Raw genomic sequence first — 15371 nt, 5'->3', positions numbered from 1 at the left:
ATTTCTAGAATTGATCTGTAAAAGATAGAAGTGTTTTTAGGTTTTAAAAGGTACTGCTAGGCCAGAGTTTCTCAGCCTCAGCACAGTTGACATTTTGGGCCAGACAATTCATTGTTGGCTGGGAGGGGTGATGTGGGGTGGGGGGAGCTGTCTTGTGCACTGTAGGATGTTTAGCAACATCCCTGGCCTAGATGCCGGCAGCACCACCACCCCAAACCCTGATGAGTGAGGGATGAATCTGAGGGTGACTTAGGAGATAAAATGAATAGTCCTCAGTGTGTGTCCAGCTATAGTTGTAAGACACATGTAAGGAGGAGACATCTTGGATGACTCCCAGATTTCTGTCTTGGGTGACCAGCTAAATACTGTCAGCACACCACTTGCCATGATAGGGAATACAGATGGAGTAACAGGTTTGTGTTCTGTTTTGTTTCTTCCAGGAACCTAATGTGTTCCATGGCTATTTGTGATTCTGGTAACTATTGATCTTTCTACTAGGAGATGTTTAGTTGGCAGTTGAATGTTTGGATGTAGAGTTCAAGACAGAGGCCTGAACCAAAATGATGTAGTACTTGACCGCATACTGCTGGAATTTAAAGCTTAGGTGTAAAGCTCCCAAGACATCTATCCAGAGGATACAGGCTTAGATTTATTGGGCTGGCCAAAAAGTGCCTTCAGTTTTTAAGTTAAAGACACATTTTTAATTTTCACCAAGAAATTTATTGAAGAACATATTCACCCTTTTCTTCCACTGCCTTCTGCCATTTTTCAGGCAACTACATAAGTCCATCTTCCCCAAATTTTTATCTTTTTGAGAAAAAAACGATTCCAAGGTGCCTTTTATAGTCTTCCAGGGAATTGAAATTTTTTCCATTAAGAGAATTTTTTTTTTTATTTTTTAAAATTTTATTTATTTCTGGCTGCATTGGGTCTTCGTTGCTGTGCCTGGGCTCCCTCTAGTTGCAGCAAGCAGGGGGCCACTCTTCGTTGCGGTGCACGGGCCTCTCACTGCGGTGGCCTCTCCCGTTGCGGAGCACGGGCTCCAGGTGCACAGGCTTCAGCAGTTGTGGCACGCGGGCTCAGTAGTTGTGGCGCACGGGCTGAGCCGCTCCACAGTATGTGGGATCCTCCCAGACCAGGGCTCGAACCCGTTTCCCCCGCATTGGCAGGCGGATTCCTAACCACCGCACCACCAAGGAAGCCCAAGAGAATTTTGTAAAGACCTAAATAAATGGAAATCCGGAGGTGCAATATCTGGTGAATACAGCGGATGAATTGGAACTTCCCAACCAAGCTGTAACAGTTTTTGCCTGGTCACCAAAGAAACATGCGGTCTTGCATTATCTTGATGGAAGATTATGCGTTTTCTGTTGACTAATTCTGGATGCTTTTCGTCAAGTGCTGCTTTCAGTTGGTCTAATTGGGACAGTACTTGTTGGAATTAATAGTTTGGTTTTCCGGAAGGAGCTCATAATAGAGGACTCCCTTGCAATCCCACCATATACACAACATCACCTTCTTTGGATGCAGACTGGCCTTTGGTGTGGTGGATGGTGGTTCATTTCGCTTGCCCCATGATCTATTCCATTCCACATTATTGTATAGTATCCACTTTTCATCGCCTGTCACAATTTGTTTGTAAAATGGAACGTTTTCATTACGTTTACGTAGAGAATTGCATGCAGAAATACAGTCAAGAAGGTTTTTTTTTTTGCTTAACTTACGTGGAACCCAAACATCAAAGTGATTAACATAACCAAGCTGGTGCAAATGATTTTCAGCGCTTGATTTGGATATTTTGAGTATGTCAGCTGTCTCCCGCGTGGTATAACGTTGATTGTTCTCAATTAATGCCTCAATTTGATCGCTATCAACTTAAACTGAGCTACCCGACCGTGAAGCATTGTCCATCGAGAAATCTCCAGCACAAAACTTCTCAAACCACTTTTGACACGTTCGATCAGTCACAGCACCTTCCCCATAGGTTGCACACATCTTTTTTTGCATTTCAGTTGCGTTTTTACCTTTCTTGAAATAATAAAGCATAATATGCTGAAAATGTTGCTTTCTTTGGTCTTCAATATTAAAATAGCTACACAAAAATTCACCAGTTTTGGTAAGTTTTTTTAAATGCACGCTGATATGGCAGCTGTCACATACAATCTAACAAAATTGTTTTGAATGAAGTTAAAGACAACTAAGTGCTACTAGAGTCATCGTATGAAAAAAACCGAATGAACTTTTTGGCCAACCCAATATTAGGCTCAAGAGAGGAAAAGATTTGAGAGTGTAGATGTGTGCTAAAACTTGTTGTACTCTTTTTAACTCTGCTTTTTACTTCCATGGTTTTTATGGGGAGGCATGCTTGGCTCTGGTTTGTAAGTCCCGTAATAGCCTGGCAATGTAAAATTTCCCAAATTGTTTATTTAAAAATTACAAACACAACTAACTAGCCTGTATTTCTTGGGGAGAGAGATAAAAAGGGACCTTTTCCTGTTTGAGAATGTAGGTTGCATTGTGTGGTAGAAAGAGTTTGAACTTTGGAGTCAACTTTGGTTGGAATCTTGGTTCTCATAATACTTGTTTGCCTCTAGGCAAATTATTTAGGTTCACTAAAAGTCATTTTACTCATTTGTAAAACTGGGGAAGTCATAGCTATCTTTAAGATTACTGTTAAGTTTAAATGAGATGAGCTTTTGGATGTGGAGGATAATGGCAGCTGTCCAAATCTAAATCTCTCCACACATTCTCCCCAAAAGCCACATACACATAAACCATACATAGCTGACACCTATAGCATTACTACGAGAGAGACAGTACCACAAATTTTAAATTACTTGTAAGTAAAGGAACAGCAAATTACAACAGCTCTTGTTACTGCTATAAATCTCTGAATCTGGAGACTGGGGCAGGGAGAGGCTTAAGAGACAGTGAAAAAAGGGAGGAGATTAGAGGTTAAAATGAAGCACAAAAGCACCCTCAGAAAGAAAATGTTCTCCACACAGCTGGCAAAATACGAACACAGGCTTGGGACTTGGTAATTCATAGCACTAACTGTAAGGATGGTGTGTGAAAGTGAGAGGGACCAGAAGTAGTAGCATCAGAGAAACATTGCTGGTGGGAGAGGAGAAAGAGAAAGGATACTGCCCCTTGGAGCCATGGCAATAAGAGGAAAGAAGTAAGGAGAAAATGAAGGGTCCTGGAGAAATGAAAGAAGAACAAGGCACACCAATCCAGTCTTCACTCACCACTACCACCACTGCCACCACCATAACATCCATCCGTTAAAGGAGCTGCTCTTAATAATCTGCAGCAGCAGACACTCTGGAACTAAGAAGTCCATCCATAAAATGCTCATGAGCAGAAATAAATCAAATGCCATACAAAGCTACTCTAAGAGGAATACAGAAAATGTGAGATCAGTACATTTCCACTGATTATAGTTCTTCCGCCAAAAGCAAACACAAAACAAAGAGAATCTATATTGTAGCACTCCAACCAAATATTCTCAAACAAACTTAGGGACATATTAATAAGGGCATTGATGAAAGGAATGTTGATGTAAGGGGCACTGATGAAAGGAAGGAAAACAACCAAAAGAATGAAAATGAGATGCAGAAAGAAGTAAAAAGCTTCATAGAGAAAGTGGTTGAAATGCAATACAAGCAAAGGAAGACCCAACATACTTATAATTGGAGTCTCTGAAGAAGAAATCAGTGGAACAGAACTAATCCAAGGAAACTTTTGAGAAATAAGAGGAAAACTGAAATCTACAAATTAAAAGGACCCACCTTGGCAAATTGATTCAGAACAATGAACTCTGAGTCATAAACTGTTAGAATTTAAAGACTAGTAAAACTGTTAGATTTTAAAGGCAAATTTTTTTCTGGGCCTCCTGGTGGGGGAAAAAAAATCACATTACTAGTTAAAAAAATTAGGCTTACATCAGACTTCTCTAGAATGATATACAAAGGAAGGCTACAGTAGAGCATTTTTTAAAACTCAAGGAAACAAAGTTCAAGCTAGCCAACCTGTCCTTCAAGTATCAAGGCTATAGATAAGCAGTTTTGAACATGAAAGAATTTAGGAAATCCTTAGTGAGAATTTAATATCTTGTAGATCCAAGACTAAAACAGTGGTGGGGACATGGGTGTAATTGTTATATGTAAGTGGGTAGAGAGAGAAAGGGAAAAATAGAATAAGATCATTCTCTATTATATAAGTAATAAGTGGGAATTTTGGATACCACTTAAAATGGACAGACCAGGTAATAAAAGTTTAAATAAACAAAAAAGAGACTTAGGACACTGTAAAATACATTCATACTCACACACGCATGTGTGAAGGTAACCCCTAGAACCAAAAATGCAAATATTCATAAATACCAAAAGATTTTTTTGAAAAGCAAAATCATCAACTAGAGAGAGTAAGTAAAATCATCAACTAGGAGAGTAAGAATAATAAAAAACAGTAATTATAGAAAAAGAGAATTCAAACATATCAGTTATATCAATAAGCATAAATGGGCTTAACTCACGTATTAAAAGAAAAAGATTTTAAATGGCTTCATAAAGCAAAACCCAATTCTGTGCTGTATACAAGAGACACATCTAAAACAGAGAGAAAGGTTAAAAATAAAAGGATGTACAAAAACATCACAGGCAAATGGAAGCAATAAGAAAGCAGGGGTTGTAATCTTGATAGACAAAGTAGAATCTAGCACACACGCAAAAAATCACCAAACACAACAGAGTGTACTTTATAATGTTAAAATCCAAAATTCTCAACGAATTTATACTTTTGATATCTATCCACCAAATAACACAGCAAACACCTGACTATAGCAGAATTGCTATAGCAGAATAAAGGATAATGCAAGAAGAATTAGAAACACATAATAGGAGATTTTGAATACATCACAGTACAAGTCTGGTACAAGATGTTTCAGGATCATCTAGTAAATTTTCTGTTTCAAACCAGGAATTGGCCATTTCTTTAAGGAAATGATATTTAGAGATCACGATCTTTATATCAGGAGTGCTCACTTATACGGGGTTGGTCTTTATTTCTAGGCCTTTTTGGCACACAGAGCTTAGGGTAATTTTTTTTTAATAGAAAATATACATCATTATTTCATGCTGACATTTCTAATTGAAATTTAAAATATAGATTTATTTCTTTGATTTTTATATTTGTATCTCTTTTTACCTGTGCTAAAAATCTTGGTTTCTAATGATATTAATTTATTCTAATGATGAATGAAATTAATATATTCATCTTAATCTACAGTTTCAAATTAGCAGTACCAATATTATTACAATTATAACAGTGTAGCTACTGCAAAAGGTTTAAGATATGTTTGCAGTTCTTTTTGTACATAGAGTATATCCTAATATGTATATACAAATTACTGTGTTGTTTTTTTTTGTTTTTTATTTATTTATTTATTTATGGCTGTGTTGGGTCTTCGTTTCTTGTGCGAGGGCTTTCTCTAGTTGTGGCAAGTGGGGGCCACTCTTCATTGCGGTGCGCGGGCCTCTCATTATCGCGGCCTCTCTTGTTGTGGAGCACAGGCTCCAGACGCGCAGGCTCAGTAATTGTGGCTCACAGGCCTAGTTGCTCCGCGGCATGTGGGATCTTCCCAGACCAGGGCTCGAACCCGTGTCCCCTGCATTGGCAGGCAGATTCTCAGCCACTGCGCCACCAGGGAAGCCCCAATTACTGTGTTTTGAATCCTCTTGAAATAACTTCTCTATATGTGGATAAACCACCAACTCTGTATAGTAAGGTTCATTTTTTTTTTTCATTTTGCTTTTTATTTTTAGGGTTTTGTTGTTTCAATTTTATTTTTGCTTTATGGGTTTTTTTAAAAATTATTTTAAAGGATTCAAGATAACTTAGCTAACAATTGTGGTTTATAAATAGCAAGTAAAAGTCTTAGGTTTATGGGACACTGTTTAATCAAAGAAATGGTCAGTTTTTCAAAGAAATTTTTTCTCAATTTTTTTTCTGAAATGGATGAGGAATTTACTGTAATTAAAAGTTTCACTTATTCCCGTATACTTGCTGGGAGCCCTTGACCTCCAAGGCAGCCCTAAAAAATGTACCACACTACGACAATACACATTATTTCTAAACTACTTGTGGAAATTTATCTCAGTATTTTCTAACACATTGGAACTATCACTGGAGTCTAGCATGAAGTTTGTCAACCCCTTAGCCTACTAATTGTGGTTACTTGGGGCCTCAGTTACATAAGTAACGCCCCTCTCCCTTTCTAATGCCAAAGTACCTTTTACGTGTAATATTTAATACAAGTAAAATTATATGTTGTAAACAATATTATATACTGTGGCTTGATGTCTGAAATTTAAAACTTTAAATGATTCTGTTGGATCACGAAAGTCTGTTTTTGCCATAGCAGTAGCAAAATATAAAATTGTAGTTACTATTTCACTTCCTGAGAGGTGGGATCCTAAAATGTGTAATTCTGTGATTTCCCTTTTCAGAGTCCGATAAAATACCAGTAATGCGTGGACAGTGGTTTATTGATGGTACTTGGCAGCCGCTAGAAGAAGAAGAAAGTAATTTAATTGAGCAAGAACATCTTAGCCGTTTTAGAGGTCAGCAGATGCAGGAAAGTTTTGATATTGAAGTGTCAAAACCCATAGATGGAAAAGATGGTAAGACCAGTTAATATATTTAATATGTTTTGTAAACCAAGTAAATTGTTGATAAAGTTTAGAGTGGTTCCTAAGTTTGCAATAGTAATTCAGAAGTGTTAGAATTTATACAATTTGATTATTTCAAATATTTGATTATTATTTTAGAATTTAAAACTGCTGTAAATTTCTGAACTATTTCCATTTTTATTTTACTTAATATGTGTTTTCACTGACATGACACTAACATGATTTACTATAAATGTACAAATTGTTATAATGTGCTCTCTGAATTAGTCCTTTTGAGTAGCTTTTTAGTCATCAAAGAAAATTGAACTTATGAAAAATCCCTTGTCATTATATCAAAAGAGCAGTTTTGCTAATATTTTAATGTTGGTTCTTTTCCTGAAGTTTAAAAAAACTTTAATTTCTTTTGTATAAGTCCCTTTTAGGTGTCTCCATATTGATAACCATATCAACTTTTAATTTGAAACAATCTACTCCTTATATTTCCTGATTTGGCATTTGGATGCTTTTTCTTTCAATAGTTTAATATACTTATATACTAGCTAAGATTGCCATGTTTCATTATGTGTCTAATCTTGAGTAAAATTCAAAATGTGTGGTAAAGTTAAAAATACTTCTGTTGTTCCATTTACTGCAGGCAGTGGGATCAACTATTCCGGTGAGTATAACAGTACAGGTAGATTAGAATTTGTGGATTTCTCTAATTTTTTTTTTCCTAAAAGTGTTTCTCCATCCATGCTTGCCTTTATTTGGGAAGTTTCTTGGCAAGACCTACTTAATCTAGTGAATTAAACTATGAATTAAGTGATTTTTTTTCCTTCTCCTTGTAAAAACATCTATCTATAAGCAGAAAAACTCAATATTGATGAAGTAATTCACAGAATGCAGCTTGGAAAAAATGAATTATGTAGTTGGAAGCAATTGATTATATAACATAATCAATTACAAAACAATAAGCTTTAAATTGGCTTTTTTTCCCCCTTATTGTTAATAACATTCCAAGCCTTTTCTCTCTCCTATTCCTTACTCTTTTATCTCTCTCTGAACACACACACACACACACACACACACACACACGCAGGGAAACTGTGTACTTTAGCTTATACCAAGTAAAAATATCTTTTGTACCTTTAAAAGTCTGCATAATTGAGGAAAATGGTGGCTTCTAAATAAATTGGTAATTAAATCTAAGAAATGTCTATTATGTGCCAGATACCATAGTCTAGGAATTTTAAATATTTCATTTTGCTAATCCCTAGAGTCAACTATGTTCTTATTTCAATGTGAAATTCAAGCTCAAGGTTCTTACATATCAATATATAAAGAACAGTTCAGTATCTATAAAGCAGAGCTGTATGTATACTCCTGCAGATTGCCATAAAGACAATACTCTGGTTAAAGCACAGATAGCAAATTTTGTATATCTCTGATCTTTTATTAGTGACTGAAATATTTTGGAACCTCTCATCACCACTATCAAAATAATCACAAAAGCCTACTTCATAGTATTTGAAAGACTGAACTCTTTTCAAAATTTCATTCCTATTGGGAAAGGCTGAGTTCTGGATTTTTTCCTTTCTATTAATTCTCCTGAAGTCTTGCCTCAAAAATGGCAGTTCACCTTAACAAACCCAGTTTATCCACCCAAATTCTTTACTATTAATGCAAGGAAAAAACCCAAGAGCTTGGAGGAGGAAAAGGATGAGTATGAAAAATAAAAATATAAGTATATTGTCCCCTTTCTCATACTGTGTTCAAAGCATTTCTTTTCCACTTGCTAATTCTCCCTGTGGAAGTTAGTCATCAGCTCTGTTTCCTCTCTAGATCCCATCTACTTGGAATCTGAAATGTTAAATGGAGCAGCATACTTCAGTTTTCTTCAAAGTGCCCTAATTTTATGATCCAGTCACTTAAATAAGTCTGATAAAAGAACATAGTTTATTTGTATGAGTAGATTTTTTCAGTATATCTTTGAGTCTGTGTCAGTTCTTGAGTATCAATCTGGGAGATTATAGTATTATTTTTTGCTAGCCTTAAAGATACACATTGAGTGGTAAAATTCTAATTAGTAATAACAGAAAATTGTTAAACTGTTAGAACACTTTTGTATTGTAATCTTTCAAAATGATGATCTTTTGAGGTTCATTGGAAGAAAAATTGATTTTTTAAATATACTGTGACATAAAACATCAGCATGTTTTGTTATCAACAAAGATTATAACTTCAATTCAGTATATATACTGTTGTCATGAATTTCCAGCCATTTTATTTGTTATTTAGTATTATGTAAAGCATACATTCATGTGTTAAAATGTGACTTTTGACTTTGAAGACTATGGGAAATTCTGTAGTACATTTGAAAATTATCACTGGTCTTAATGAAAGAACATTTGCTGCCCAAAAAGCTACCGTTGGAAAAATAACTCAAAAAATAACTCAACAAAGATAAAAAGTATTATAATTTTTTGATTATTTTGCTTCTTACCTCCAAGCTTCTGAAATTTCATATTTTATTAATCTGAGGGGAGAAAAATAACTTTTCCACCTAAATTTTCTCATGTACATAGGATAAAGCCTTGACTCTTCATATTGTTAGAAGATTTTGAATATTCCTTGTGCAGATAGTACTGTGCCAGTTACTTTTGTGAAAGAAACAGACAGGGTTTTGGCCCTCAGGGAGTTTTAAACCTTTGGGGGTGACAAAGCCTGCAGATGAGAAGTTACAAAGAGTAAGTACAAGATAACAAAGTAGACAGTGCATGTTAAACATTCTGAAAAGGGATGTACAATAGAGTATTTATTGTACAATAAATTGTACAATATTTTTTGTACAATAAATTGTACAATATTTTTTGTACAATTGTACAAAATTGTACAAATTGTACAATACAATTATTGTATTGTAGAGTGTACAAAGGAGTACAGTCCCGTATTTAATAATTTAAAAAAAATTTTAAGTACTATATTCAAGAACTCTTTTTAAGTGCTCTGGGGAATTCCTAAGAAACTTAACAGAGTTCTTGCCTTGAAGGACATAAAATACTAATGAAATAAAATGAAATACTAATTCCTTTTCCTTCTGACCTTATCTATGTCTTGGTTAGGGTAGTTATTGCCACAAATACACTGAATATATTTATTATTCTCTCCTTATTAATTATTCTACTAATCTCAAAGTAAGCATTGAATTAAAAAGATTGATTGGGGCTTCCTTGGTGGCACAGTGGTTGGGAATCCGCCTGCCAATGCAGGGGACATGGGTTTGAGCCCTGGTCCGGGAAGATCCCACATGCCGCGGAGCAACTAAGCCCGTGTGCCACAACTACTGAGCCTGCGCTCTAGAGCCTGTGAGCCACAACTACTGAGCCCATGTGCCACAACTACTGAGCCTGCGCTCTAGAGCCCGTGAGCCACAACTACTGAAGCCTGCGTGCCTAGAGCCCATGCTCCACAGCAAGAGAAGCCACCGCAATGAGAAGCCCGCGCACCGCAACGAAGAGTAGCCTCCGCTCACTGGAACTAGAGAAAGCCGCGTGCAGCAATGAAGACCCAACATAGCCATAAATGAATGAAGGAATGAATGATCGATTGAAGTTTAGCATAACTTTTTTATCATTCAAAGAAAGATAAACCCCCAAAGTATAATCATATTTTGTGATTTAGATTTCATTTTCTCTGAGAGTTAAAATTAAAAATGATTCTCTTCCCACCCCACCTCCTAGGCTAGGAAATGTTTATCTAGCAGCCTAACAAATGAAAGCTAGAAGTTCACTGGGGATGAATCATACAAATAAAATCAGGCCTTCAAATAAGTAATTTTGTAAATACTTAAAAGTACTAGAGTAGTATTTCCCTCATTTTATAATTTATCTATGCAAGCAGTAATCAGTAAAAAAAAATGGTTGAACTAAATGGGTAGTTCTGCACCTGCTCTGGTCAAAAAATGCATAACCTCAATCCAGTTATGAGAAAACAGACAAACTCAAATTGAGGGACATTCTACAAAGTAACTTATCAGTATTCTTCGCAAGTGTCAAGGTCATAATTAACTAGATGGGGGGAATCCTTTCACAATGTATGTCAAATCAACACAGTATACACTTTCAATGTCTTATAATATTGTCAATTGTACCTCAGTAAAGCTGAAAAAATTTTTTAAGTGTCAAGATCATGAAAGACAAGGAAAGACTGAGGAATTTGTCGTAGTTTAGGGGAAACTAAGGAAACATAACAACAAAATACAACATGGTACCCTGGATTGGATCCTAGGGCAGAAAAGGACATTAATAGAAAAACTGGAGAAATCAGAATAAAGTCAATATTTTAGTTGATAGTATTATACCAATGTTAATTTCTTCGTTTTGATAATTGTACTATAGTTATGCGAACATTAGGAGAAGCTGGTGAAAGATATATATGATAACTCTCTGTACTATTTTTGCAACATTTCTGTAGGTTGAAAATTATTCCACAATAAAAAGGTGTTTTGTTTTTTCTTAAGGCCAGTAGAGAAATTAAAATAGTAAAAAATATTTAATCAAAAGAAACAACAAAAGGAGAAACAAGAAACACAGATGGAACAAAGAAAATATATGGGAAATGGTAGAACTAAATTCACCCATATCAAAACTATAGTAAATATAAGTGAACTAACACTCCAATTAAAAAACAGAGATCGACAGATTTGCTAGGAATGCAAGATCCAACTGTATGTTGTCTAGTAGAGTCACATTCAATATAAAATCACAGGTAGGCTGAAAGTAAAAAAAAAAAGGACTTTTTACTGTTCAAGCTAATTTGGGGTGCTATGACAGCACAAGTGTTGGTGGATCTCTAACGATTTACAGCATTTAACAATTTGGCATGTAGTGTATATGCCTATCCTATTGCTGGATAAGGATATCCCAAACTGTGAATATATCATTTCAGAAGTCTAAAAGGGGGAGGGCCGGGTTGGGGAGAGGGAAGGAGTATTAACCCTTTCTAACCAGCTTTTCTTTTCCTTTCTCTTTGGTGACTAAGAGGATTCCCACCTTCTAGCTTTTAGTTATCAATTTTTATAAATATATTTAATTTAATTTCTCTGAGATCTAAGAAGATTGACAGAAGTTTTCTCATTATAGTTGGTAGGTTTGAGATGTGCAAAACTACTTCCCTTGCAGTTGAGATTATCTAGGTTGCCAGCTTTTATAGAGGGAAAAGTTATAGAGTTATTCTATTCTAGGGAGTAGTATATCATCAGCAACCCCCTTTTTTGATACTCTGCTTTCAGAATTATATAATGAAGAACATTTCTTTAAGAGATGAATTATAGTAAGGAAATTTATTGAAAACACTCTATTTTAGTACTTAAAATCTTTTTCATTGCTTTGTAAGACTTTAATACATAAATGAAAAGTTTTATTAAATGTTAGCATTTAATTAGCATTTTAGTTGCATTTTGTGTTTATGCATACTTCTGCTAACACTATATAAGAATTCTTAACTAAAACTTTATTTCAGTGATCCTTGTTGGAATGATAGTAAACCCTTTTTGTCTCTGCTGTACTTATGGTGGTACTTATCCTTTGCTTTGGGTTGAAAAAAAAGTTAAGCTGTCTGTGCTAGAGGATGTTGTCACAAAGCAAATGATTTTCAGGTGAAAATAAGAATTAAATATGAGAAGAAAGTAAAGAAGCATGTCTATCTAATTTTGTAAAAAAATATGCTTCTGTGATTTTAGTATATTGGGGTGTTTGGCTTTATGTTAATCCTTAAATTAGTATTCCTTTAGGGGAAAAAAGCCTTTCATTTTTGTATCTTGACTAGCTTTTAGAAAGTGTTTATGTAATTTTAAGTGTGATCAGGTGGTCCATGTGTTTCCCACTAGTTCTTTTTTAGTAAATGTGGAATTGTTTCATGTTAGTTTTACTAGTAGACCTATAAAATCTAGGTTTTGTTTGAGCAGTAGTCTCAAGTTTATGCCAAATTTGATCTACTTGGTTATGTTAGCTTTTTCCTAAGGATTTTTTTTGTGTGAAAATGTTTCTTGCAAGTGGCACATCTACTCCTCAGTAACTGACCAGAAGGCACATGAAAGAAGAAACATGTTCAGTGAAGAAAATTACTTTGGTTGTCATTTTCCACCCCTCTATGACAATGAAATGTTTTCATAATCCTAATTTTACAACCCAGTTTTTAATTCTTGTCTATACTTTTTTATAGTCATCTAATTACATACAGTTAAAGTTATTAAGTGCCTCGTAAGCACTTCTCAATTACCTTTATCACATATATCTTTAAATATACCTTATCTGTATATAACAGCAGGTTTCTTTTTTAACTTCTAGTACTATTCAACGGGAATTAAATATTTTTGTATTTGAGCAGTATTTAACCTTTGAATGTCACATTAATGTAGAAGGGAGTGAGGATGAAAATCAAATGTATTAGAACATAAATTTGAACTAAATCATAAAGATTCTGTGATTAACTGAACGGTAAGGAAAATGATTGTAAGATTCAATTCTAAGTGGATTTTAAAATAATTGCTCATTTAAAATGTAAAGAAATTTATTGATATATAACTAGCAATATTTGACAGGGAAAGTTGTTGACTTTAAGGTTATCTACTGATTTACCAAATATCAAGTCTATGTCTGGCTTTACTCTGTTGTCTGCTTTACTCTGTTGTCTGTTTTACACTTACAAGATGTCACAGCATACATTTTTACTAATGACTTTTTTTTGTCATTCTATTGCTAACAAATCTTTCATTATTTTGTTACTAATAAGTCAGTTCAAAGTAGAGCTTTCAACTTAATTTTTTTTGAGAAAAGTTTCATTTTTAAAAGTATTTTAACAACTTGAACAGAGTTGTGAAAAGAATATTTTGTTTCTGTGGGAAGGCTCTATTACACTTCAATAAGGGAAAGCATCTAGTGGAACGTATACTGTGGTATCTTCTTAGGAAAGCTGCATTAGATGTTTATGTTATTTACTGCATTTTCAATTTGCACATCAGATGTTGGCTGTGTCATAGTCATAAATTTGGTGAGAGTAAATAACCTTAGTATTGTAAAGATGTGGTTTATAAATCTCTTATGCATACAAAAATGCCGTGTTCTATTTTTTTATTCCATCTATACAAAGACATTAAAAATGGTGATCACATAGTTGTCTTTAATTGATAAATTTAGATATCATTTGCCTTTTTTACTTTCAGTAAAAGTAGAACATATATTTGATAAACATTATTAAACTAATATTTTGCTGCACTGATTTTTAATTAGAAATTATATAAATAAAGCATTTAGAATAATGTTTGTCAAATACAACTCATTTTTTAAAGTTAATACAACAAAAAGGCAAACCTCATTTAAAATTTACTTTGAAGCTCAGTGTTTTTGCTTTCTTAGTTGTCTACCACCTCCCTCCCTTCTCCCTCCCTTCTCTGTTCAAATGGAGAGGATATAAGGAGAGTACAGATGCGGCAGGTCTTAAACGAAAGCGTTCCCAAGGTACAGTAATTGTAGTTTTACTTCTCCATGTAGTTATATACCTGGCTTGTAGCTTTCAGTTGTGTTTATAGCATTCGGTTGTATTTAGAGCATAGAAATTACTAGTATTTTAGAAATGTATCCATTGTGTTATTTTGCTTAGTGTTAATTATAAGTGGTGTAAACATTTGCAAACAATGTGTATAGTTCAATAATGGGATATTCGCCAATATTAAGATGCTTTAAGACAACATGAATGGTTTAGAGAGAAACAAAATTTTGTTGGCTTAATTTGGTCTTATAGTTTTAATGATTTAAGCATATGTTGCTCAAAACTATTTTAACAAAATGCAGTTTCGAAACATTGGATTAAGAGGCTTAAAGTACTGACTTGGATCAGACATAGAAGTAGAAAAGTAAATAATTATTAAACTCCTGGAAAAGATTTTTTTAATTTATGAAAAGTTCTTTTATTTAAAACGCTGAGTTTGTACACTGGTTTTGTGTTTTATTTGCAACTGAAGATGTTATTCATGTTTGTTTTGTTAATTTCATCTTGGTCTTGTGTTCAATGTTAGTAATGTGTCCTGGCAGGTAAGTAAGATATAAATAGGTTTTTCGTAAATTTTTGAAGTGGCGTTTGTACCATAACTCAGAAGTACATTTTCCTGGCAATGATTTGCTTCTCTATGTATTCTAGTAAGGAATAGCTTTTCACAAAAATGTCTTATGATCCTAGATCTTGACCAGGACTCCATCCTTTCATAGTTAGCGTCTTCAAATCAGAAGAGTTGGACTCTGTCACTAACTAGCTTTGTGGCAAGTCACTTAATCCCTTTGTACCTCTATGTCTTTATATATAATGGGAGATAATATTTTTGCCTAAAGAGGATTTTAAGAAAATAAATTAGGCGTAGTGATTTGAAGGTGGCTGGTTTTCTGAAGGTCTGTGAATTTTTCTTACCTCTATACAAGAGATAAAGAGGAAAAGTTTAAGTCCTTCAGACTATAAGACATCAAACTGTGAATTGGTGGACATGTTTTGACAATTTTCTTAATCTGTTGCTTCTACAAACATTACAAAATTGGTGATATGTGGCAAGCACTGTGCTATGACTGTGTTTGATGCTAGTGATGCAAAATGACCAAGGTATAGTCCCTGCCTCACAGAGTTTGCGTATTCCTGAAGAATATAGGTTTGCAT

At 34.5% G+C, this 15371-nt stretch overlaps 1 protein-coding gene across 10 annotated transcripts in view; it reads left to right on the top strand.

Annotated features, from left to right (window-relative positions):
* The window catches only part of DDHD1 (DDHD domain containing 1), a 92153-nt gene that overhangs the window by 32981 nt on the left and 43801 nt on the right, over window positions 1-15371 (top strand). For 5 of the 10 annotated variants that reach the window (XR_005018813.1, XM_036843892.1, XM_036843884.1 and 2 more), the window contains exons 2-4: window positions 6510-6683; window positions 7327-7347; window positions 14087-14188. Coding sequence is in view for 9 of the 10 variants with exons in the window: in XM_036843892.1 (XP_036699787.1) it covers window positions 6510-6683; window positions 7327-7347; window positions 14087-14188 (297 nt within the window). In the remaining variant the exon portion in view is untranslated. The remainder of the gene's footprint in view (window positions 1-6509; window positions 6684-7326; window positions 7348-14086; window positions 14189-15371) is intronic. The other 5 variants (XM_036843888.1, XM_036843890.1, XM_036843889.1 and 2 more) reach the window with 3 other exon arrangements.

This window comes from Balaenoptera musculus, chromosome 2, assembly GCF_009873245.2.
Source record: "Balaenoptera musculus isolate JJ_BM4_2016_0621 chromosome 2, mBalMus1.pri.v3, whole genome shotgun sequence".
In the NCBI taxonomy this organism is placed as follows: Eukaryota; Metazoa; Chordata; class Mammalia; order Artiodactyla; family Balaenopteridae; genus Balaenoptera; species Balaenoptera musculus.
Note: the sequence above shows the minus strand (reverse complement) of the source record. Positions and strands in the feature narration are given on the sequence as shown.